The following is a 23039-nucleotide window of genomic DNA, read 5'->3' as shown; positions in this document are numbered from 1 at the left end:
TGCATTGTTGATGATTTGGAGTGATTTGAAGTGATGAAGAGCACCATTTTGCTCATGAGATAGATCATGAAGATCAACTAAGTATTGAAGAAGAAAAAAAAAAACGAAGAAAAGCAGCGCGTCGGAGAAATAGAAAGTCCGACGCGATCTGGGTCGCTGACATAAGTGAACCCTAGACCAGCCGCGAGTGGCCCGCTAAGCGAGAATTGTGTGGGCACATCCGAAATTCGCAGAGCCAACTTGGACTATCCGACTTTCTTCGACAACAACCCTCCGACTCATCCTAACCCGTCGACCGTGAGTGTGATCGCATGCACATCAGTTAAAAGAAACAACCGCTGAATTCGTTAAATTCTACAGACAGCCTTCGCCATGGCCGATATCGATGTCAAGCTCGCTTCGTGGAAGTTGGTCGAGGTTGGCCGCCTTGTCCTGATCCGCAGCGGTCCCTTCGCTGGCAAACTCGCCGCCATCGTTGAGATCGTCGACCACCGCCGTGTATGTTGAAAAATCCGCATATCCCAGTCGTCAAAGTCACCCCCGAAAGAGTCCGCGAAAGATACACATGTGGGACACAGGAGTCCACCAAGAAGAGGATCCTCTCGGGGAGGCGCACAGGCGACAAATCAGTTGAGAAATGTGTTATTGACTGTCTTTTCTGTACAGGTTTTGGTTGACGGTCCCTCCGGTGAGGAGCAGAAGATCGTGCCCCGTCACGTTCTTGCCCTCGCTCACGCCACCCTGACTCCCTTCACCATCCCCCAGCTTCCCCGTGCTGCCGGTACCGGCCCCGTCAAGAAGCTCTGGGCTAAGAACGAGATCGACGCCAAGTGGACCAAGAGCAACTTCGCCCAGAAGACCGACCGTGTCCAGCGACGGAAGAACCTCACCGACTTCGAGCGCTTCAAGGTCCTGCGTCTCCGCAAGCAGGTACGTTCACGATGATCTATACATGAACTGGGATCGGCAGATACTCCACCGATCCAGGTCGCATTCTACTATTCAACCCAGCAGCATTCTAACTATTCTACCAGGCCCGCTACGAGGTCCAGAAGTCCTTCGCTAAGGTCCGGGCTACCAAGGCATAGATGTTTTACGACGGATTTGGTGCATAGGATGAAGGAGGTGTCCTGGGATGGTTTCCATGGCTGGAATTATTGCCAGCAAAATCGCTGTATGCATTAATCATCTACAGCAAAAATGATTCAAAATCCTTGATGTCCCAGCAAGGCCCCTGTGTCATTGTTTTGCGTTCTAGGCCCGTTGGCTACTTTTTTTTTTCTATAGAATCGGGATTCTTTCCTGGGCTGAAAAAGAATCAAGGAAAGCAAATCTGTGTAGAACCCAAAAGTTCTGTGTATTCCAATGTAAAATGTCAAAAAAAAAATCGAAAATAAATGTACATTTGATTGTAATAGTAAAGTGACGTTGCGAGCATATACTGTGGTCTATCTTGCATGGGCACAGTTATAGGGCAATGTGTGGGAGTCCGGGGTGGGTGTAACCGCCTCGCTAACGATTTTCGGTCAGTCTTGCCGCACAGCTCACGGCTTCTTCGATCTTACGCCTTGACAAAATCCACCCTTTTCCACCACAGCTCTATATCTGTTTTTCAGGTGCGTTGAATGGCTCTATAGCCCTCGAAATCGAATTCCCACAACCCGAAATCGTCATTTTCCGCCCGTTGTGCGATTCCTGGGCGGGGGTTGTTCGGTTCTCCCACTATACGCCCACCTCCCACTTCCCACCATCTCTCGCCCACTCGATGCTTAAATTGAGCTTCCACTAACCTTGTACATCGATTTCCGTCTTCTAGAATCCCTCACATACATTCACAATGGCCGACCCCCGCGTTGAAGAGCTTCCCGATGAGGAGGTCCCCAACACCAACGTTGAGAGCGACTCCGAGTCCGAGGGTGAGGTTGAGCCCTCTATCCCCGGCGGTGCCTCTGTCATGATCCACTCTCGCAACGAGAAGAAGGCTCGCAAGGCCATTGCCAAGCTTGGCCTCAAGCACGTCCCCGGCATCACCCGTGTCACCCTCCGCCGCCCCAAGAACGTATGTGCATATAGTGTGGTCATTTTGGTCTCGAGAAGAGTGCTCTAGCATTAGCGCACTCCTCCACCAATGACCTGCAGCCAGCTCCATGGAAATTTCCTGCCCGGGAGACTAATTCGATTCTCTGCAGGTCCTCTTCGTCGTTAGCCAGCCCGATGTCTACCGTTCCCCCAACAGCAACACCTGGATGTATGTGATCGCTTACGCAACCAATGTAACATGAAATGAAAATACTAATGCATCTTTTCAGCATCTTCGGTGAGGCCAAGATTGAGGACTTGAACGCCCAGGCTCAGGCTTCCGCTGCTCAGCAGCTCGCTGCCGCTGAGGCTGCTGGTGAGCACGCTGGTCACGACCACGATCACGACCACGAGCACGACCACGAGAACGAGCTTGGCGCTCCTCTCGAGCCCAAGAAGGAGGATGAGGAGGATGATGGTGAGGAGGTTGACGAGACTGGCCTTGAGGGCAAGGACATTGACCTTGTCATGGCTCAGGCTAGTGTTTCCCGCAAGAAGGCCGTCAAGGCTCTGCGGGAGAACGACAACGATATTGTCAACTCCATTATGGCTCTCAGCATTTGATAAACTACCCTTAGCGTGAATAAGTCGAGATTCTCGTGAGTGGCTTGGGTTTTGCAACCAGAGTTGCCCTAGTGTAAACAATTCGAACTCAAAAAAAGAATTGAACGAACCCAAAGTGACTTCCAAACCTGCTTCAAATCCGTAAAGTGCTCGAATAAGAAATAAATATCGTATCCATCACAATCAAGGGATCTAGTGGTGTCATGTATACAAGTGGCCGATGCTCGGATGCCGGGTGGTCACGTGTTTCCCGCATCCAAACCTTTCCGAGTCAAACTCGCCTGTCCGGCACCTCCCTGCACATCGAACTCTCCCCCCTCTTCCCTCCACCACCACCCCATATCTCCTCCCGTCACAATGGCAGCTGTACGTTCTCCTCCCTGCTGATCTGCGCAACATTCTCCGTCGGCCCGGAACCAACACCCGCTAACCCCCCTTACCCGAACAACAGCGCAGCGCCGCTCTCAAGGTCGACTGGACCAAGGTGACCAGCTCCCTCGGTCTGCGCGGCCAGACCGCCGCCTCCCTGCAGGCTTTCAAGAAGCGCAACGATGATGCCCGCCGCAAGGTCCAGATCCTGTCCGAGCAGCCCCAGGCCATCGACTTCGCCCACTACCGCAAGACTCTCAAGAACCAGGCTATTGTCGACGAGATCGAGAACCACTTCAAGACCTTCAAGCCCGCTTCCTACGACGTCAGCCGCCAGCTGAAGGCCATCGACGCCTTCGAGGCCCAGGCCGTCCAGAACGCCGAGCAGACCAAGGGCAAGGTTGAGGCCGAGCTTGTCAACCTCCAGAAGACCCTCGAGAACATCGAGACTGCCCGTCCCTTCGAGGACCTCACTGTCGTACGTATCTGTGGTGTACAAAATCTGTCTGGGTGTATTTACTTATCACTTTTTGTGTTCAGGACGAGGTTGCCTCCGCTCAGCCCGAGATCGACGAGAAGACCGCTTCCCTCGTCTCCAAGGGCAAGTGGATGCCCCCGGGTTACAAGGTACGTACAGCTCCGGAAATTTACCGCTTTCAAAGCGGAATACTGATTATTTTTTCGTTGTGTAGGAGCGCTTCGGCGATCTGTCCGCTGTCTAAATGTTGGACATCGTGTACAACTTCATTTATTCCCCGCCTCATCTCACTGCACAAGATATTTGTTTGGTGTCAAGCATATGGCCTTTACGCCCGGTTTCGGTTAGATTCCCATCCATGGTGCGATGGGGCGGCTGGGATGTGTATAGAAACAATTCAATTCAAATGGTTTCTGCGTTCTCGTGAACAGAGGCTTTCTTATGTCGTTTTCAAATTTGAACTGGTAAAACTGTAGTCCAGAATGTTAATGGTAATTTATTTAAGAATGCTTCAATCAATCAAGTTCCAAGGTTTTCAAGATCTAACCTTGGAAGGTTCGGATGATGCTTGTATATATTTTGTCGGAATATATATGCAGGTCCACTTCAGCATTCAAACACCGAACCCTTGAAAAGTCGACAGGCAGTTCAAAGTTTGTAGAAATACATAAAAAAATAATTACAATCAACCACCCATACAGGAAATCCAATTCAAAGCTAAGTAACAATTGAAGCGCATATTCCAATCTCGCACCTGGGCATGTCGTTATCAATACCATGCCCAGATAAACTCTCCGCAATCTTCTTCATGTAGAGATATGCACTCTGCACAACTAACGACAACCATGGACAGACCTGAATCCATTAATTCCGCGTCGTCTCAAAACAAAGCAGCCTCATTCATGACACGATTCATGTTTAAGCGGCATAATGCCAAGACCTGTTGATTCAAGTGCTAGCCTTATCCACTCCCCCTCTATGACTTCGTTCCGCCGTACCCCCACAACAGGAGACACTGTAATTCGACATGCCCACGCTGTCATCAACACACGGTGGACCTTGTTACCATTAAAATGAGCCAGATTCTATCCCAGACCACAAAACTCCTTCGCCACACTTGCAGCGTTCCCCCCGGTGTCTACGGGTGTACCTGAACAGTGACGAAACCACCCCGCAAAAAACCCAGGCTTACATAGCATCTATATTTGCCTGATGAGCACCACCTCTCAAACACCACCTTCTCAAGCTGTTTACCGCAGATGGTTCACTCCGATATACTGGCCGACCACCCGCGTTCGTGCCTGGAGTCGCTCCCCGTAGAGATCATCCAATTGATCTTCCTCCACAGCCTAGAAATCAACCTCCCGCGTGCCTCACCGCATCTGAGTCGTGCCCTATCCAGCCCACTCCTCTACACCTGGCTCATCCGCTTAGTCTTCAGCTCCACGAATTCAGGCTCCCGGAGTGGATTCTTCACCCCAGACTTCTTACCCCCACCACTCGATTTCTGGGATCTATCATGGGAACAACGGCAGCAGCTACAAACCACCCTGCTCGCATGTCGATGGTGCACACTTCCGCTGATGCGAAAATGTCAACGTGAATACGTAGATCATGTCATACGACGCAAGTGTGCAGATCTACTATTTTCCCCAGAAGACGAAGAGACAATTAAATGCCTAAGTCCCCGATTCGACGATCTAGAAGTCCATGATCGTCCGCGCATGAATGATCGCCGTGGAAAAGGCGATCTAGTCTTCCACGCCCAACTGCCAGAAAATCAAATCAAGACTCAAGATGCAACGAAACAAAGACACCGAGCTTCATCATCACGGAGCAATATCGATCGCAAGGTCGCAATCTGGTTCCACTATGGTGCAGTACAGGTTCGTGAACCAAGCGACGTATACTACGAAAACGATCTTTTCCGTCTTCCTTCCTCCACAGCAATCGGCCCCGGTCGAATCCCTGATAAACTACTGCAACCTCCGTGGTCTGATTCGCAATTCGATTTCCTTCATCTCTTGTCTACGGACTTTTACATAGATGAAGATGAGTACTTGAACGATCGATCGAGCGAGATTACAAGTCGGTTAATACGCAAGCGGAAAAGCAAGCCTTTTCGTCAGCTGCTGCAGATGTCATTTCGCGCCGCAAATTGTCGGGTCCCGGCACCGTGGCCGTTACAGAGCTCACATTATCACTTGGTTAGACGGTACGCCGAGGGGGAAGGGGATCCTTTTGCAAGGGCCATTTTGGAGGAGAGATGGGATGATTTAATGGCAAATGTGGAGGGGGATTTAATGCGGTTTTATGAAATGCAGGCTGGGGTCGAGATGACCTAAGTTGATATATCATATGTGGAGTATGGTGATGCCCGAGTAAATATGATGATGACGCACAGTGCCAAGAAAGGTTGCTACTTGGACCCTTCAATAGATTCCAGGCCCACATGAGCACCTGGATGTACATTGCATTATCAAGCCCTTTACGTATGCTACAAATCAAGAGAACGAACAGTATTCAGTGTTAAAAATTCAGTAGCAAGTTGAATTTAGCTAGCCTCATGGACGCCTGGGTATGAGATACAAAGGAAAAAGAAAGCAGGATATCCCAGTCGCAACAAATCAAGAATCAAGAATCGTAACTCATAGCCGCGAGGGCATGGTGGTCATGATTGATCAAACCGCCGCCCTACGACGACGGCCGCCGCCTCTTCTTCCGCATCCACCGCAAGTCAGGCAGGAGATGATCGCATCGAGGACGGTGACGACGCCGTCAATGATAGCGCGGAGGACAGCACCGATGGTATTGACGATGGCCATCAGGCAAGCGCCGATGGAATGGAAGACAGCTTGGACCTGTGAGAAGAGTAATGTTAGTAACGCGACCTTGAGATATGTAGGCCAAGCAAGGGGTAGTGACGACATACACAAGATACAACGCAACCCATTTTGACGGAATCGACGCGTTTATTGTGTTGAGGTGTGTAAAGGTATAGTTTGAGGTGGTTTAGGCTTCGAAATGGAGATAGGCGTTGAGCTGGAAGCAGTAGAGCGGACAGATGTATCACTGAAAGGGCGCATATTGAAAAAAGAAAAGAGGCAAGGAGCCTGATATTTATCTAGAAAGGGTCCAAGGTGAAAAAAAACCCGGTTTGCAGCTCAGCCAACGAGATCGTCAATCGAACCAGCGAGCAATTTCGAGTGTCGTAAAGGTACGTAACAATATGGCTGAAAGGGGATAAAGATAGACAGAATTGGCAAGCCACAACAAGCTTGACGTGAGGAATGATAGGGCTGAGCAGCTCTGACGTCGTTCAGGGACTTTTCGTTAGGCAGGAGAGAGATATGTGCAGGAGGAAAAAAGGCTTTTCCAATTTTAACTTCCAAGGATCAAATGGAGAATGATCAAAAGATCTGCTTCTGGTGACAGGTTACCGGTTGGATTTAAGCCTATTCCGTCATCTCGACGCTGGACCCGGGTTGCTTCCTTGATTTGAGGACGATCCTGGTCTCTCACGACCGGCCTCATGTGGTCGCTGTCGCCCCTCTGTGGCTTACTTCGTGCATGAACATGAACTATCTAGGTGCTATGCAGGGTAAATGAGCTCCAAGGGGCCTCTATCAGGTTCGCGAGGTACACTTGTTCCTGTGAAGCTTTATTCTGGTTGCAGGGCCGCGACCGTGCTTTTGCTATCGATGACATCACCACTCGAGCTTCTAGAATTGCCGTTTTGGGACGTGAAAGTGGGGGTAAGTCTCACCACGTGAGACATTCTGCCCTGAAAATTATGTAACCTGCGGTCGGTGTCCCACCAATCACAGATGGCTACTGCTGGCAGGGGTAGTCACACGTGACCTCGCTCCAGTCAATGATAATGTACGGTGGCCATACAGCTAGAGGACCAAAAGAGGGCGAATCCTCATGCTTCTGGTGATCACTTGTCATTCACGTGCAGGTGGTCAGATTTTGCTGTAGAATTGAGGATCGCCGCATGCGAATGGGCACCAGAGAGCAAAAGGCAGTACTAGCAGCAGGTCATATCTAACGCCCATAATTGGTTAACATGAAGAACAAGAACCCACAACCATACGTCAGTTTGGAAAGGGTCTATCAATACTGTTACAATTTGCATAATCATGTCATCGATACCCGATTTTAGAACAGTCCGGAACGGCCCGTGTCCTGAAATATCACTCAAAGTGGGTATAGGGGCGCATACATACCCACCTGCCCAGTTGATTCAAGATACCCACCTGCCCAGGGTATCATCGCCCACCGCCTTTGGCTCTCCACTAGAGGAGGATGCATAATACTAGAAGGATTAGCACTGGCTTTGCCCAATCTAGAATTTGTGCCATGGCATGATGACTTGCAAATTTAGCCATGGCCAAAGAAAGATTTCCAGGCCATCTTGGACCAATGTGGCCTCTTTATTATCCTTAACGAGGAATGCTATGGCTCATTCACCAAAGCTGCGGAATTGTTCACAAATAATCAGTGGGGAGGATGGGGCAGGTGGAAGGGAGAGCCAGCATGCCAGAGTCCCAAAATCGAATGACTCTTATCTCGACGGAGTACTTGGAAAACCTGATTATATCCTAGTAGATTGATTTAATTCGCGGAAGCTTGGTAAAAGTCATCAACGCTTGTTTAGTGCGTCGGATTGGTTTGCATTTCCGTAGAATGCGCGATTCAGACATTTTAGGAAGACGCGTATTTCGAGTATAACCCCCCGTCTTTTTCAGAATCCAAATCCTCTCTTTTACTCTTGTTCTTGGTTCTTTTCGCTAATTCTTGTCCTTGTAAGCCCCATTATATTAGGTTCATATCTGAACGTACCCATCGTTTAGACTGCAAGACAAGACATCAAACGAGGATGAGTGACGATAGTTGGTTGGATCAGGACTTGAGTTGAAGTAAAGGTACATACATTGGGTTGGAGTCTCTAAGATTCCAAACACACATGGAGAGTTTAGCCAGAGCGATATAGGGGATATATAGCATTTTAGAGTATCCGTGCTGGCGTTCTTAGATCATGACAATGCAGCCGCTAACGGAACCCGAGATCGGCCGAAATTCCGAGAAGTTAATTTCCCCGCAACGAAGAGCGACTTCCCCAGACAATTATCCCCGCAGATTCACTTTTTACATGAGCACCGGTAGCATCGGCATTTTCGATTTTTCGGCCATATTACTAGCCAAATTTGCGGAGATATCCCACAATCGTTGGAATAAAAGTTCCGAACAAAATGCCGCAGTGCATTGATGAACAAGAAAGTGGGAAGCGGGACAAGTATACTTCTCATGCATGGTCAGTTCGGCTACCATGAAGCGGAGATCCGCGGGATCTCAGTGCTGATTGTTTCACAGCTATGAATGTCATAGACGGAAAGTAAAGGTTTGTTGACTACCTGGTTTGGTTGACTAAGCAGGAAAGAGATGTTGATGGAGAACACAGTGTTCGGGCGGAGTGATGTGTACGAATTGTGATGCTAGAGGCATGGAATGCACATATGAGGAGTATAAGCCACGGGGCCGGAAACCGAAGAAGCGTACCTTGAACTCTGTGGAGTATGCTAAACCCCTCAAAAAGCCAGTTGTGTAGCTGACGGTAGATTTGGAATGAAAAGTGAAGGAAAATGCCCTAAAAGGAAAAGGCAATCCTCAACAATGATGAATCAATTGGCTCAACTGCAACAAAAGGTCGATGACTTATACAAGAATCGCAATGCAACTCCAAACCTGGACTCCGACAAATCCCAAGCATTATTGTCGACCGAGAAATCTTCACCATTCAACGGACAGCTATCCATTGAATCTACTAGTCAGCCTTTTGACAGTAGCCAGCATTTTGGTATCTTTCAGCCAACAGACACTTTCGTTACAAGCACATCATCACCTGGCTATATCGCATCAAGCTCTCAGATCCGGGCCCTTCGTGGGCTCAGGAACACCAAGCGCTCCTCAGAATCGGGCCATAATCCCACAGAAAAGATAATCTCGGTCAAACTCCCAGAGAAATCCATTCTATGGTCCCAAGTGGAAGCTTTCTTCGAAGAATTCGGATGTTTCTGGCCATTCTTGCGCGAGGAAAAAGTTCGCCAACGATTATCTGCGGTATTGGATAACCTTGACTATGGGGATAAGCAAAGGGAGATCAAAGTGACCGCTGAAAATTGCAAGATCATTGCAATATTACTGAATATGCTGGCATATGCATCGCTTATGACCGAGCCATATACATCTGAAGACTCTACACCGGGATCCCAAACGTACTGCAAAGGGCTGAGTCTAATGGAGACCTTTGCGAAGCTGCATGATAATGATCTGGATACCATGATCTACCATACACTATCCGCAGCTTTCTTCCTCGGGGCAGAGAAGCTACAAATGGCGCTGCAAAGTGCCTCACAAGGATTCTATATTGCGCGTCGCACCGAGCTCAATAACCAGAAACAGTGGCCCACAAATGTACAAGACGAGATAGTCTGCCGGCAGTCCTTGTGGTGGACGCTATACTTCCTTGACAAGCGGATTACACAAAAGATTGGAATAACATATTCCGTTCGAGAAAATGAATGTGGTGTGAGAGACTTCTTCGATGCAGAAGACGATCGTGGCTTGCAGGATCATCATCAGCTACTCCAGAGCATGATTGCATTCAGTCAGCTCTGGTCATATATTTGGGATTGCTTCTTCTCTCCACGGGCCTTTGAGAAGCAGGATGATTGGGAGGACCTTGAATTGACAGATACCCGGATTATGTTGGCTTATCGCCGACTACCTTCAACGCTTCATTGGAGTTCAGAAAATGTTTTCAATTATATGACCGAGGAGAGCGAGAGGCATATTCGTCGCCGGATTCTTGTTTTCCTGGTAAGTCATTAGGAAAGATTCAAAAGGGGATATCCTAATTTGCATGACAGAGATTTTCTTTCCTTCGTTTGAGCATTCGGCATCATACCTTGATATCTGATACTCACGATTGCCAGCGCCGTGAATCGTGTGTCTCTCTCTGCAAGGGGATGGTCGATGCGGTGCAAGCCTACACTGATACATTCGGATGTCCCAAGCCAAGCGGCTACTTCTTAACATCTGCTTTAGTAGAAAGCTTATACTGGGTTGAGCTTGAGCGTCGGCAAGATGTTCCGATTCTTCCAGAGTCCCTCCTCAATAGCACCAAGTCTCTTGCCACGAAGCTACTTCGAAATCTGTCATCCGAAAGTGGAGCGGCTGCAAGAGCATACGAAGCGTTGGGTGATGTTCTTTCCACGGAAAGTTTGGGGAGTCTCCACCTTGGGAATTTTGATGAGCTGATAGAGTCTCCGAGATACATGGAAAACATGTTTGACCTGGGAGAAATGTGGAATGACAAAGATCCTTTCTCATTGGACTTTGGTGCAATGATGACTGACTCCAAAGCTATTAGTGATCAGCATTCCAAAAGCACCCCGAGCCCATCTACACGAAGAACTGTGGAGACACATGGGAGCCATTTCAATCATTTTTCCGAGGACTTTGATTGGTATTCTCTGATGCAGTCACTGCCTTCGGGTGAGTCTGACCCGCTCGATCTTTTCTAGGTGGTCTATTACTAGGAAAATAAACAACGGACAGAATCAAAAACCAGATAACGAAACTTATTCAACCAAGCAAATTATAGTTTGGGCCCCAAAACTCTCTCTTTGTCACTGTTTGCAGCCTTGTTTTTTAACACCTTCTTCAAGACTTTCCCTGTAGTATTTCTTGGCAATGCATCGATAGCTACCACTCCGCCCCTCAACCTTTTGTAATTTGATACTTTGTCAGACACGAAATTGGAGATCTCCTGTAGGACTGCTGCGTTGGAACATCTACGACTATCTTCCTTAAGTACTACATACGCGCGTGGAAGCTCGGTGTCTTGGCTGGCAGACCAGATACCAATGACTGCTGCCTCTTCAACCAGTGGATGTTGAATTATAATGTTCTCCAACTCGGCTGGTGCAACTTGAAACCTTTAGAAAAAATGGGATTAGACGAGAGCTTTGGAGGCCTTGCAGTTGACTTGCCCTTTGTACTTGATCAATTCCTTGAGCCGACCATAGATATAAAGATACCCTTTGGAATCTAGGTAACCTAGATCACCGGTACGAAGCCATCCGCCTTCCAAAATTGTTTCGGCGGTCTCTTTTACATTATGCATGTAGGCCCTAGCACTGTATGAGAACTGGCTGGCGCATGGTGAGTCCAGGTAAGGACACTCACATCATAACATTTGGCGCTCGACAGACAATCTCTCCTGGACCTCGAGATCCAACATCCTTGCCATCTGGATCGAGGAAACGTATCTCGGTATTTGAAATCACCGCACCCGAGGCAGATAGCGGAAGATCCTTGTCTCGTACACCGCTCTGGACACATGGACCAGTCAATTCGGTGCATCCATAAGCTGCAAAGATATGTTAGCGTACGACTTAACTGAAAGGCTGGAGGAAAGAAAAACAAAACAGACTTTGACACAATGCAACGCCAGGAAACACCTTTCGAAGCTTCGCAGCTGTTTCTTCCTATATTGATAGAAGTTAGAGAACGAGGTAACTGAAAAAAGCTTTGGAAGTAATACATGCAACGGGGCAGCAGCGCAGCTAAAGTACTCCAAGTCCGGGTATCGATATTCCCTAACAACAGGGCTCTCGGCCAGAACTCTAGCCACGGCTGGTACAATTCGTGCAAGTGTAGCCGATCGATCTTGCAACAAGCGGCAATATAGTCTCACGTCAAAGCGAGGCATAAGACAGACATAAGCACCCAGCCAGAGATTCATAGTAAAGCACACATAGAGCGCATAAACATGAGAAAGTGGCGGGAAAAATATCTCTCGCTGTGAGCCACGCCAATTTTGTGGGTTATCGGTCCGAAGCTGGAAGCATGCTGCCACGAGATTATAGTGTGACAGCATTACTGCCTTAGGAGCGCCAGTTGTCCCGCTCGACAGAAGGATTGCAGCGCATGTAGCCTTGGAATTGAAGCCAGCGATGGTGATGGGCGTGTGTAGCTCGAGGTCTCCGCTGGTATATGAAGATTGATTGAGTGGCAGTAGTGGCCATTCAGTATTGGGTAGATTTCCAATCGTGTATATAGCGAAAGAGGTATTGTTTTTCTCTAAGGCTTTTGGAAGCTTGTCGTAGACGGTTTCGTCAACCACCACAAACCGAGGTTTGATGAGATCGAGTGCATGAGAAATCTCGTCGGGGTGTAGACTGTTATTGATTGGGCTTACAATGCCGCCTGCCCACCAAACTGCCTGTGCTGTGAGGATATAATCGATGCAGCTGGAAGCAATGATTGATACAATATCTCCGGGCTGTAGAGACAGAGCATGGCGCAGATGATACGCAGTTTGACGAACTTGACAACGAAAGGGCTCATATGCGACCGTCTTTCCGGTGATGGCTTCTTCATAGATTGTCTTATGTGGGGAGATATTCCCGACACCAGATGCCATCAGTTGAGAGATGGATAAATTGTCCGGAATGTGAGTCCATGTTGGCGAGTAGTAGGTTGACATTTTGACATGTGGCGTATCGTGAAAGGCAGAATATTGCTGACCATTAAATCTAACTTCAATGAAGGATTCTACTACTAATGATGCTGTTGTTTCCAAACCTTTTACCAGTGAGCCGATTCTCGGAATATTGTGGGTGATACCACTCGGAATATTGTTGGATGCTAATGTACCGAGCTTCAGTTCCGCAATTTGTGAATTTCCGGCAATCAATGCAAAGTTCTCATGCATTATTGACATGAAACGATATGATCTAAATTACTTCATACATCATAAAATTCAAAAAGCCTTGATAAGACGAATGAGAACAATGATGATCAAGACGAAAGTTGAGTTCCGCCCGTGATGTTCCCAACTGGCGCTTCCGATACTTCCGTATTTTTAATAACAGAGTCACCTGGCGAGAAGCCTTCTTCAGGCAGACTGGGACTGAGTGGAGGAGTTAATGTGTCATCGTTCAACGTGATCTGATCCGTGGATGTTGAGTCGCCGGTCGAGCTAATTGAACGCGTAGATATGTCATTTCCACCGTGGGCCAAAGGCGACTCCGATGTAAGAGGATTAAGCCTGGCTGAATCTGACGAAATATGTGGTGGCAGCTGCTGAGTCGCATAATTGGCAATATCGGAGACTGTTGATCCACTGAGAATCTCCAACAGAGGAACCTCAACGCTTAGGCTCTTCATAAACCAAGAGCGAATGTCGAGCGCAACCAGGGAATCAACTCCTAGACCAATCAGTGGTGATATAGTATCTATGCTATCCATGGAAAGCTGAAGGATGACTGAGAGCTTGATTGTGAAGGCATCTGAATAGCTTGATCAGCATCACGATGTAGCGCACGTAAAATCATCCATAGAAAATATATACCCAAAATAACATGCTGCATGTCTTCAAGGCAGTTTGCCTCTAGTAGCTGCTCCTTGACTGACATGGGGCTTCCATTTCCCTCATTAGCAATAGTACTACCTTTATGGAGCTGTAGATGCGATAACCGGGGATTGTGAATCCAGGAGACCCGCGGATTGCTGACAGGGTCAACGTCCCTTAGTCCTGAAATGATTTCATGATTGCCTCCCTGAATGACTGGGCTTGCCAATACAGCCTCCGCAAAGTTCTCGAGAAAATCGGACTCAGAAATCGGATACAATCCGACATCGTCGATATCGTCTCCCGAAAACAGACCCGCACGGGTGATATAGCCAAGCCCAAGAATTGGGCCCAGATTCATGACAGATGCTGGGAGGCCACGACTTTGTCTTTGAGCAGCAAGAGCAGTGAGGTATGCATTTGCTGCATTGTAGCTTGTCTGACCGCCATTTCCAGTGATGACACCAAGGGACGAAAAGAGGATAAAGAAGTCAAGACCTGGATCATGGAAAAGCTCGTCCAGATACCTGCTTCCGTTGACTTTGGGTGCAAGTACTTCATTGAGCATATCTAAATTTGTGTTCATAAACAATGAGTCCCTGAGGACCATAGCTGCATTGGCCACACCAGCTACAGGTGGTAGGTCCGCAATAATCTCGTCGTACAATTCACGAACTTCTTGCTTTTTGGTGACATCGCTTTGAATAAAAAAAATGGTTAGCCCTCATGGTCTGAAAAAGGTTCGTTGTGGCTTATCACTTACGTGGTGTAAATATGAATTTTTGCGCCTTTTCTCTCTTGCGCGTCTAGCCAACTCTGTTCTACCCGTGGGTTTCGGCTTACTAGCACAATGATGCGAGCCCCACGACTGATCATCCACTCACATAGTAACTGACCGAGGTCAGTAGTCAGACCGACTAGCAAGTAAGTTTTGTTGTGACGTAGGTTGACATGAGCAGTTGCCGGCTGAGCTTGTACAGTCACTTCGGAACTTGCTTTCCAGTCAACTATCAACTGAAGATTATGTCCTGGGATCTGTTTTGTACACTCCTCTGGCGATTTGAACATCATGTTCCAAGCTGAATGTGCAGTGACCAGGATTTCCAGAGCAGCAGTCACTGCTGTCGTCAAATCCGAGATCGCAAACTCTGAATCCTCGCAATCCAACATAGAAAAACCAGCCCCAGTGCCAAAAAGATCACTTGAGTATAGCTTATTGCATTTAGAAGGCAGACAGGCACGGAGGCAGCTTGCAAAGCCACCGGGACCCCCTTCCGCAGAGAAGTCTACAAAAAGTTTTATGTTTTTGGGGATAAGATTTTTGATGTGATGTACCATCGCTCTTGGAGGTATGATAATTTGCCTTGCCTCAGGGTGTGAAGTTGGAATATGCGCAATCTCAACAAGCTCTATGCTTGTCTTTGATAACGTGCGAACGAGCACAGGAAGCAGAGCCCGTGGCGGCTGATATAATAAGATATTGCCCAGGCTGGATGAGCTCTGTAGCAATACATTGGCAATCAACTGCCAGACAACCGTTTCCAAGACTTGCTCTCCGGTAATCGTGTGAGTGCCGCAGTAAGACATTGCTTCGCGAGGGACGTGTAAGATTGAAGCGTTAGAACGTGTGGGCACAATGAATGCCTCGGAGGTACCTTTGACCACGCCATAGGAGATGTAAGCCGAACTGAACGATGGGAAGAAGACGGCGGATAAAGTTGACTTCAACACTTCAATTGTGACTATTCCCTCTGTCTCCCAGGGCGCCGGATATCCCTCAGTGAGAATATAAGATGTGTCGCGCACCTCTAGATGAACAGGCAATGTGGCAGCGTTGGCTCTACGAGTGACAATTCGCTGTCGAGTATTATAGCGCTCGTTGCGAGATTTGTCGTGCATCACGCGGGGAATGTACTCATTGCCGCCCTGAAGGTAGATCTCCGGCTCAGACGTCCAGAGCAAATTGTCAAGCTGTCCTGTCTCTGCCCAGTTACCGAGCGCACACAATCTTAATAGCAGTTGCGCAACATAGAGAGAATCCATAGCTTGGGGATCATTGATATCGAGAAACTGAAGGCGCATGTCAGGCATCTCATAGACCAGAGATCGACCAAATCCAATGCTCATATTGTTATAAGGCTCACTACCCTGGCTGCCAGATGTCAGCCAGAGCATGTTTCGCGTCCCACTGGTCATCCGTTTGATGCTGTTGAACTCAGCTTCGGTGATAGACTCGAATGTTGGATGATCCAAGTCTCCTAGAAAAACAATACTTGCGGGAATCGGTCCTGAAAATTGAGCAACATCATCGAGGCTCTTCACCATGGAAACCTTGATGAACTTTGTCGAAAGGACCAGAGACAGCCGTTGAACAAGCTTGGAAGTACGTAGGGCTTTCCCACCCACAATCAACAGCTCACCAAGATTACCCGCCGCGCCTGGATATGGATCGGGGCAGAAGACGGGCTCTCTTAAAAACTCCACACGGGGATCGATAGCCTGGGAAACCATGATAGAGACTGGATACAGCAAGGAATGCTTCGTAGGTGGCATGGCATCCACCCCGGAGAAGCCCGACTTGCGCAGAAGGTCATCCCACTGGGCTGTTTCGAGAGGTGGAGCGAATTGTCGCCCATCATCAAGTCCGCACCATAGTGCTGGTAATGCATTCATGAATAGGTGATCTCGAATGGATGTGCTGTTCGTGAGTCCTGATATAATGAGATACCCACCAGGTCGTAGGAGATTTCGAACCTTTGATAATGCCGCTTCAATAGACTTAGTGATGTGGACGATATTGGATGCAATAATGAGGTCAAAGCTATACTCTTCGAAGCCTTGGAGTGCAAGGTCCGCTTCAAGATCTAGAGTGCGATACCGTACTTTGCTGAAAGGCTCCCTAAATTGCTCCTGCGCAGAGTCAAGAAAACCAGGAGAGCAATTGGCGAACGTATAGGATGCGAACTGGAGGCCGGTAGACCGAAAAATATTCTCAGTGGTGATGCCAGTCCCAGCGCCTAGAGTTACGGTCAGCATGAAGAAGAAAACACCAACATCTAATCTCTCAGTCTTACCAAATTCCAAAATGTGCATTTGCGGAAAGCGATGAATGAGCCGATGTACAGTCTCTGCTAGCCAATTGTTCAAAATTGAAAAGCCCAAACCGTTGCGGTAGTAGTCATGCAGCATATTGCTCTTCGTCAGGTATTCCAGCGCTGTTTTTCCTCCATGAAACACAGATAAAATATTCTCTCCCACATAATGCATGATGTGAAAGTCGATGATGTGTGCAAATCTAAAGTGAAAACGAAGGAAAGATATGTTAGCAATGCCATATTGAATCCTCGGCTTCGACCAAACTTACTCTTTCCCCGCCTCCATGATATCTTCCTTCGTATCCGCAATCCACTCTTGTTTAGCCCAAATATGTTTGCCTGTTGAAACCTGATTCATAATGCGTGCTAAAATGCTCAAAGTGTCCTGCTGATGCAGCCAGGTGTCTGATTCTTCATGTGTAGCGACAGTCTGAAATAGCTGGCGAAGATAGTAGTGGGCAATCCGCTCTAGGAGATGAGCCAGCTGGTAGTCTTCCGTGAAAGCTACATGTTCGCCTGCACCCAAATCACCATCAATTGAAGATTGCTTGAGGACAATCTTCGAAAAGAGCCTTCGGTCATCCGCTTCAGTCATCGAATGGATTGGCTTTGCAGTGATACCTTCCATCTGGAAGACAGCATTCGAACCTCCTTGCGGATACACTTGAACCGTACCCTCGCTATGCATAGCGCCAGAATCCTTGAGCGTACCCTCAAAACACCAAGTTTTATCACGTTTATCATCCATGGTGGCAAAATATGGATTGAGACTGACATAGCGCACCGAGATTGGGGTATAAACTGCCCACAGGGCTCCATCACCAGGATAGCTTGTTGCCGCTAATACTGCCTGGAAGGCAGCGTCCAGGGTAGCGGGATGAATGACCAAATCTGTGGGTACCCTTCGTATCATGCCCGATGAATAGTTCCGTTTCCTCTTGAGGGAGACCATGCTCTTGAAATCTCCCGAATAGCCATATCCCACTCTATTAAAAGCAATGTAGAGCTCCTCAGTATCTGTCTCCACCAGATTTGGCACGTGGGAATGGATTGCGGGGAGCTCAGAAACCGAAGGCGTGCCGTATGTCATTAGTATCTCTCCCTCAGCATTAAGGACCAGCAAACTCTCATCTTTATTGATACAGGAATGGCAGAGAAATCGAGCATGCAAGGTATTCGTGACCTTGGAAGGTTTCATGATGTTGGTGAGAGTAAAGATGACTTCAATGCCGGCGGACGTGTCATTTAAAAGAATCCCATGGCCAATTTTGATGTCGCGCAACTCGAACAATTGGATGGAGCGTCCGTCCGAGATTTTCAGAGCCGCCTCCCAGGCCATACACATGTAGGCAGTTGTGGGAAAGACGGGCTGATCATGAATTTGGTGATGTTCAAGCCAAGGTATTTCCTTGAGGCGGAGAAAGTTTCGCCATTTGACTTCGGTTTCGGTCCTGCCTCCCAAAATTACTCCAAGTAATGAGTGACGTCCACCTTGAGGGTGCCATTTTTCACGGACGACCCTCGATTCAAACCAGTATGGGCGCTCATAGTTCCATGGATGAGGGGGAAGACCCCGGAGAAAAGCTCGATCAGCAACGTGAGGGGCCGCACCACGTTCAAAGGCATCAAGGTTCACAGCCGAGGGACCAAGAAGAGACCAAATAGACCCAAGTGTCTCCGAGAATGCCTCCAAGCCATCTTTCCCACGAGTTAAACATCCGATGTATGGAATCTCGTTTTGTGATAGTGCATTGAGAGTTTGTTGGAAAGGTCCTCGAAGTGCCGAGTGTGGCCCAATCTCAATGGCGATGTCGAATGGACCGGCGGAAGTCACTGCGTTCTCCACAGCTTCATTGAACAAGACTGACTGGACCATGTTGTCTTTCCAGTACTCGATATCAAGCTCTTTCGTGAACTTCACATGCCCAACGCTTGGATGCACACTTGACCACCAACGAGGGTGACCACTTCCAGGCATAATCGCTTCGACCCCACAGTCCTCAAGGGCTTGAACATACACCGGTACAATAGGGTTCATGTGATGTGAATGATAACCCGCCTCAACACGCAGTGGACGACAGAACTTCTTTGTTTCGTCTAAATGGAATTTCAGACTCTCGATCGCATCGATGTCCCCAGAAAGAGTCACGCTGACAGGCGAGTTGCTGGCTGCAACCATAGCCCGGTACCTATAATAAGGGTGACTGCACAGCTCTTTAGCCTCATCCAAGGAAATACCTGCTGCTAACATCCCTCCCTTTTCCTGATTTGGCCCAGCTGCGAGTTTTGCGAAGAGACCCCGGTAGTAGGCATTGCGAATAGCATCCGCAGCGGTAATGAAACCCGCCGCATAAGCTGCTGCGATCTCACCAGATGAATGACCAACCACTGCGGTGAGCTCGACATCAGCTTGTCGGAGTAAACAGACCAATATTATTTGGATGGCTGTAATTAATGGTTGGGAGATTGCGGTCTCGTTGAGGCGTGAAGTCTCAGGGTCAGCAAATAACTGGTCACGAAGGGACCATGATGGTTTGTCTACATCTGGTAAGGTGTCCAGATTTTGTTGGAGTTGGTGCAAAATTTCTTGAGCATAGGGTAAGTGCGCGATGAGTTCTTTGCCCATGCCCATCCATTGTGCTCCCTGGCCTGTGAAAACACCAAGTATCTTCTTGTTGGGATTCGACAGTGCGCGAACTCCGATTGCAGAACTGTTACTCTCTTTAGAGATCTCCAGCTCTGAATGAATCTTTTTACACAGTTCAATGGCATTGAGAGCCGAGAGTGTTGTGCGAAAGGGGAAAATAGACCGACGGACTTGTAGTGTGTAGGCGAGATCACGCATGTTGGTGTCGGGGAAATCTTGGAGATGCTCTGCTGTGCGACGCAGGACTGCCCTGAGGCTCTTCTCAGATGGGGCTGAGAATGTGAAAGGGGATAAAGGACTTTGGAAAGGAGCGTCCTGCTTGATGATTTGCGTCACGGGATTAAAGGACTCCAAAATGGCATGCGCATTTGAACCGCCAAATCCTGTACAATGAGCCATGTCAGCGAGAGAGAAACAGCTATTGACGCGAAAAATTACCGAAGCTATTAACACTGGCTCTTCTTGGACCACCATCTGGGATCGAAGGCCAAGGGAGCAGAGACGTGGGAATTTCCAAATTTTCGGCAAATGGAGCGACTGAAGAGCTGAGAGAGTTGAAGTGCTGGTTGGGAGGGAGATATCCATGTTGAAGAGCCAATGATGTTTTCAGAATGCCCGCAATACCTGCTGCACCCTCAGTGTGACCAATGACTGTTTTAACAGATCCAACGTACAGCGGACTCTCAATAGACACAGTATTATCTGCACCAAAGAAAGCCCTGGAAATTGCCTGTGCTTCCTGGGGATCACCAGCTGGAGTACCAGTACCATGAGCCTCAAAGTACTGTGGACGGTCGAGTACACGATTGAGATCTAGACCAGCACGTCTGTATGTTTGACGGATGAGATCTGCTTGAGCACTCCCATTTGGCACAGTGACTCCCTGGGTACGGCCATCCTGGTTGACAAAGACTTCACGAATGACACATTCTATTGAATCTCCATCTTTCAGTGCTGCACTGAGTGGCTTGAGAACCACAACGCCGATGCCTTCACCACGCGCATAGCCATCGGCTTCTGCATCCCACATCTTGGATCGACCGTCAGGCGCCACCATGTTTAGATTACTCAGAACTATAAAGTTACCTATAATCTCTTTTAGCTCCACTGTGTTTTCTATACTCACATAACGAAAGATTTACCAGGTCCAATAATCAATGAGGCTCCAGCCGCGATTGCCATTGAAGCATCCCCGTTCCGCAAAGCCTGCACTGCCAAATAGATGGCCATCATGCTTGAGGAGCACGCCGTGTCAATACTCATCGATGGTCCATGCCAGTCAAAAAAATACGAAATTCTGTTTGCATGCATACTACGCTCGATTCCTGTACCGGTGTATGTGGGCACAGACTCCAAGTCTTCGAGCAAAATGTCATCATAGTCACAGCTCATCATGCCTAGAAAAACTCCTGTCCGCGTGCCTCGCAATCCTTGAAGAGTCATGCCAGCTGATTCTATAGCTTCGTAAACAACCTCGAGTAACAAACGCTGCTGTGGATCCATTGTGTCTGCTTCTGAGGGAGGAATATTAAAAAACTTAGGGTCGAAGTCGCGAATGCCTTCTTCGAGGAAATATCCTCGTGCTGTGTTTGTCGTACCATGGTGAGCACCGTCGGGATGGTAAAAGCTTTGCCAGTTAAATCGATCCTCGGGAATTTTGCTTGACACATCTCGAGGCTGGCTAAGTAGTTCCCATAGTTTTGCTGGGGATGAAGATCCACCAGGGAAGCGACAGCCACTTCCCACGATAGCGATTGGCTCACTTCCTCTGATGTCCATCCTAAAGGTTTTGTCGAATAAATTACTCGGTGTCGATAAAACCCATCAAGGAGACATTTTTAAAGAGATTCAAAATGCTTTGCGCAAGGTAATTTCGCTTCCGTGGGGATTTATTATGGAATATACCTAATGAACTGCCCTCTATTCTCTGAAAGCCAATCTGCCCCACCTGGGCACCTGGGCAGGTGGCCTCGCCCCTCATATCTTGATGTTGATTCTGAAGCACTACCATTCAATAGGTTGGCCACCGGAGTTGGGCCCCTTCTAAGTGGCGAACAAAAAGACAAGTGTCGGAAGCGCCCGAATCCTGCAGACTTTCCCTACAGTCACATTTCTAGAGGCCTAGAACTGCCTAGTACCTCCTAGTGCCTCCTAGTGCCTTTCGAAAACCCTGAAAGTCTACACACAAGGGAATTGTGCAATAATTGGCACATAGTCAAAACATCCTTCGGGTACTAGTTTCAGCACTAGATCTTCGAAAGTACATAATATTAATTTAGTATCATATGACGGGCCAAAAGTGATTTGGGGAAGGATAAGTGATCGTGTGTGTCAACAAACGGGCTGTGCAGAACAGTGTAGTAACTATGCTGGGACAAACGAACGTTGCAGTTCGCCGCTGGAATGGTTCTCTATCGGTTAGCTCTGGCGTGATTCACTCGAACACGAGACGGGTCAGCTAGTCGGAGACTTTCCCAAAAGAGTCTAACCCTAAATAGCAAGGCAAGGCTGACACCAATCAGCGAGGTATGCCCGTGACAGCCTGCATTTTTGTATTTGCATCTGGTTTTGAAGTCTATGATAGTCGTCAGTGGGGGTTTAATAGAGCGGTAGAAGGAAACCAAATAGAAATGAAAAGCTCTTCAATAAACATGGGTCACTTGTCGCGTGAGTTCGCTGTGGCTCGAGCCTCTCTGGGGCGACTGTCTTCGGCCCGTAAGCGCTGGCCCATGGGTAGTGGGATGAATAATGCCATGGTCTTGCATTTCTAGATATGTCTCCACATCCGATGTTCTAAAATTGATGCGAGGCTTTTAAATACGATACTTGAATTATAAAGGGTGACATTCGCGCTATTTTGAGGTGTAGACTCTCCCTAAGATGACAAAATTAATGTCACTTTGATGTTATTTTGGAGATTCTCACCCCTAGAGCTTGGAAGACATAGCCAAGACCAGATCAGAATGTTGTGACTAAATGGAAAGGTCAGCATGGAGAGGGGAAGGACACGTCAGCATTCTAGGGTCGTGCAGTATTTTAGCAACAAATAGGTATTCCTGGGCATCCGGGTGAAGCGACTAAAGGAGCCGATGAGTAGGGCGGTAGGCGGGGTTTCCTCGTCGAATCAACAAAGACGGGTGGATACTAACACACAACATTCAGTCAGGACTCGTATGTGGGCACCATGCTACTAACTGACGTGTGGCTTATCGACGATTAGTAAACAGTGGGGTCTGGGGTGCCGCCCTGGGAGTTTAGGATAGGTAATACATTAGCTAGGTTATTATATAACCTCCCTGGTTATATATAGGCTTCGGCAAATAGGCCCCTAATAGGCCCGCGTTTCAAAGACTAATACCTGATTCTACCTAATTTTAGCCTAAT

At 48.1% G+C, this 23039-nt stretch overlaps 7 protein-coding genes across 7 annotated transcripts; 4 read left to right on the top strand and 3 right to left on the bottom strand.

Moving 5' to 3' along the window:
• The first annotated feature begins 1481 nt into the window (after positions 1 to 1481).
• N7503_000571 (nascent polypeptide-associated complex subunit alpha) lies at positions 1482 to 2770 on the top strand. The gene is made up of 4 exons (XM_057060132.1): positions 1482 to 1616; positions 1817 to 2059; positions 2190 to 2248; positions 2310 to 2770. Exons 2-4 carry the CDS (start codon positions 1838 to 1840, stop codon positions 2641 to 2643), a joined length of 615 nt encoding a protein of 204 aa, XP_056927055.1. The 5' UTR covers positions 1482 to 1616; positions 1817 to 1837; the 3' UTR covers positions 2644 to 2770.
• A 230-nt stretch (positions 2771 to 3000) lies between these two features.
• On the top strand, positions 3001 to 3734 carry N7503_000570 (F1F0 ATP synthase subunit d; the record flags this gene model as incomplete). Its single annotated transcript, XM_057060131.1, has 4 exons — positions 3001 to 3009; positions 3095 to 3490; positions 3553 to 3639; positions 3705 to 3734. 4 exons carry the CDS (start codon positions 3001 to 3003, stop codon positions 3732 to 3734), a joined length of 522 nt encoding a protein of 173 aa, XP_056927054.1.
• A 1015-nt stretch (positions 3735 to 4749) lies between these two features.
• N7503_000569 (uncharacterized protein) lies at positions 4750 to 5835 on the top strand (the record flags this gene model as incomplete). Its single annotated transcript, XM_057060130.1, has 1 exon — positions 4750 to 5835. The coding sequence occupies one exon, from the start codon at positions 4750 to 4752 to the stop codon at positions 5833 to 5835; it is 1086 nt and encodes a 361-aa protein (XP_056927053.1).
• Positions 5836 to 6171: 336 nt separating this feature from the next.
• Positions 6172 to 6443, bottom strand: N7503_000568 (uncharacterized protein; the record flags this gene model as incomplete). Its single annotated transcript, XM_057060129.1, has 2 exons — positions 6172 to 6351; positions 6423 to 6443. 2 exons carry the CDS (start codon positions 6441 to 6443, stop codon positions 6172 to 6174), a joined length of 201 nt encoding a protein of 66 aa, XP_056927052.1.
• A 2723-nt stretch (positions 6444 to 9166) lies between these two features.
• N7503_000567 (fungal specific transcription factor domain-containing protein) lies at positions 9167 to 11079 on the top strand (the record flags this gene model as incomplete). Its single annotated transcript, XM_057060128.1, has 2 exons — positions 9167 to 10372; positions 10489 to 11079. 2 exons carry the CDS (start codon positions 9167 to 9169, stop codon positions 11077 to 11079), a joined length of 1797 nt encoding a protein of 598 aa, XP_056927051.1.
• Positions 11080 to 11153: 74 nt separating this feature from the next.
• On the bottom strand, positions 11154 to 13046 carry N7503_000566 (uncharacterized protein; the record flags this gene model as incomplete). The annotated part of the gene is made up of 5 exons (XM_057060127.1): positions 11154 to 11493; positions 11557 to 11688; positions 11744 to 11927; positions 11991 to 12045; positions 12102 to 13046. The coding sequence occupies 5 exons, from the start codon at positions 13044 to 13046 to the stop codon at positions 11154 to 11156; spliced, it is 1656 nt and encodes a 551-aa protein (XP_056927050.1).
• A 314-nt stretch (positions 13047 to 13360) lies between these two features.
• On the bottom strand, positions 13361 to 21434 carry N7503_000565 (lovastatin nonaketide synthase; the record flags this gene model as incomplete). The annotated part of the gene is made up of 7 exons (XM_057060126.1): positions 13361 to 13851; positions 13914 to 14611; positions 14677 to 16930; positions 16988 to 17208; positions 17278 to 20038; positions 20094 to 20741; positions 20798 to 21434. The coding sequence occupies 7 exons, from the start codon at positions 21432 to 21434 to the stop codon at positions 13361 to 13363; spliced, it is 7710 nt and encodes a 2569-aa protein (XP_056927049.1).
• Positions 21435 to 23039: the final 1605 nt, after the last annotated feature.

This window comes from Penicillium pulvis (assembly GCF_028828015.1).
Source record: "Penicillium pulvis strain IBT 33274 chromosome Unknown contig_10_segment0_segment0, whole genome shotgun sequence".
Lineage (NCBI taxonomy): Eukaryota > Fungi > Ascomycota > Eurotiomycetes > Eurotiales > Aspergillaceae > Penicillium > Penicillium pulvis.
This window is presented reverse-complemented; position numbering and strand designations above follow the sequence as displayed.

Excerpts from the sequence above, each read along its gene's own strand:
- N7503_000571 (XM_057060132.1), top strand. The coding sequence starts at position 1,838 with ATGGCCGACCCCCGCGTTGAAGAGCTTCCCGATGAGGAGGTCCCCAAC. Across the intron at positions 2,060-2,189 it reads CCCTCCGCCGCCCCAAGAAC|GTCCTCTTCGTCGTTAGCCA; the intron begins GTATGTGCATAT and ends GATTCTCTGCAG. Across the intron at positions 2,249-2,309 it reads CCCAACAGCAACACCTGGAT|CATCTTCGGTGAGGCCAAGA; the intron begins GTATGTGATCGC and ends GCATCTTTTCAG.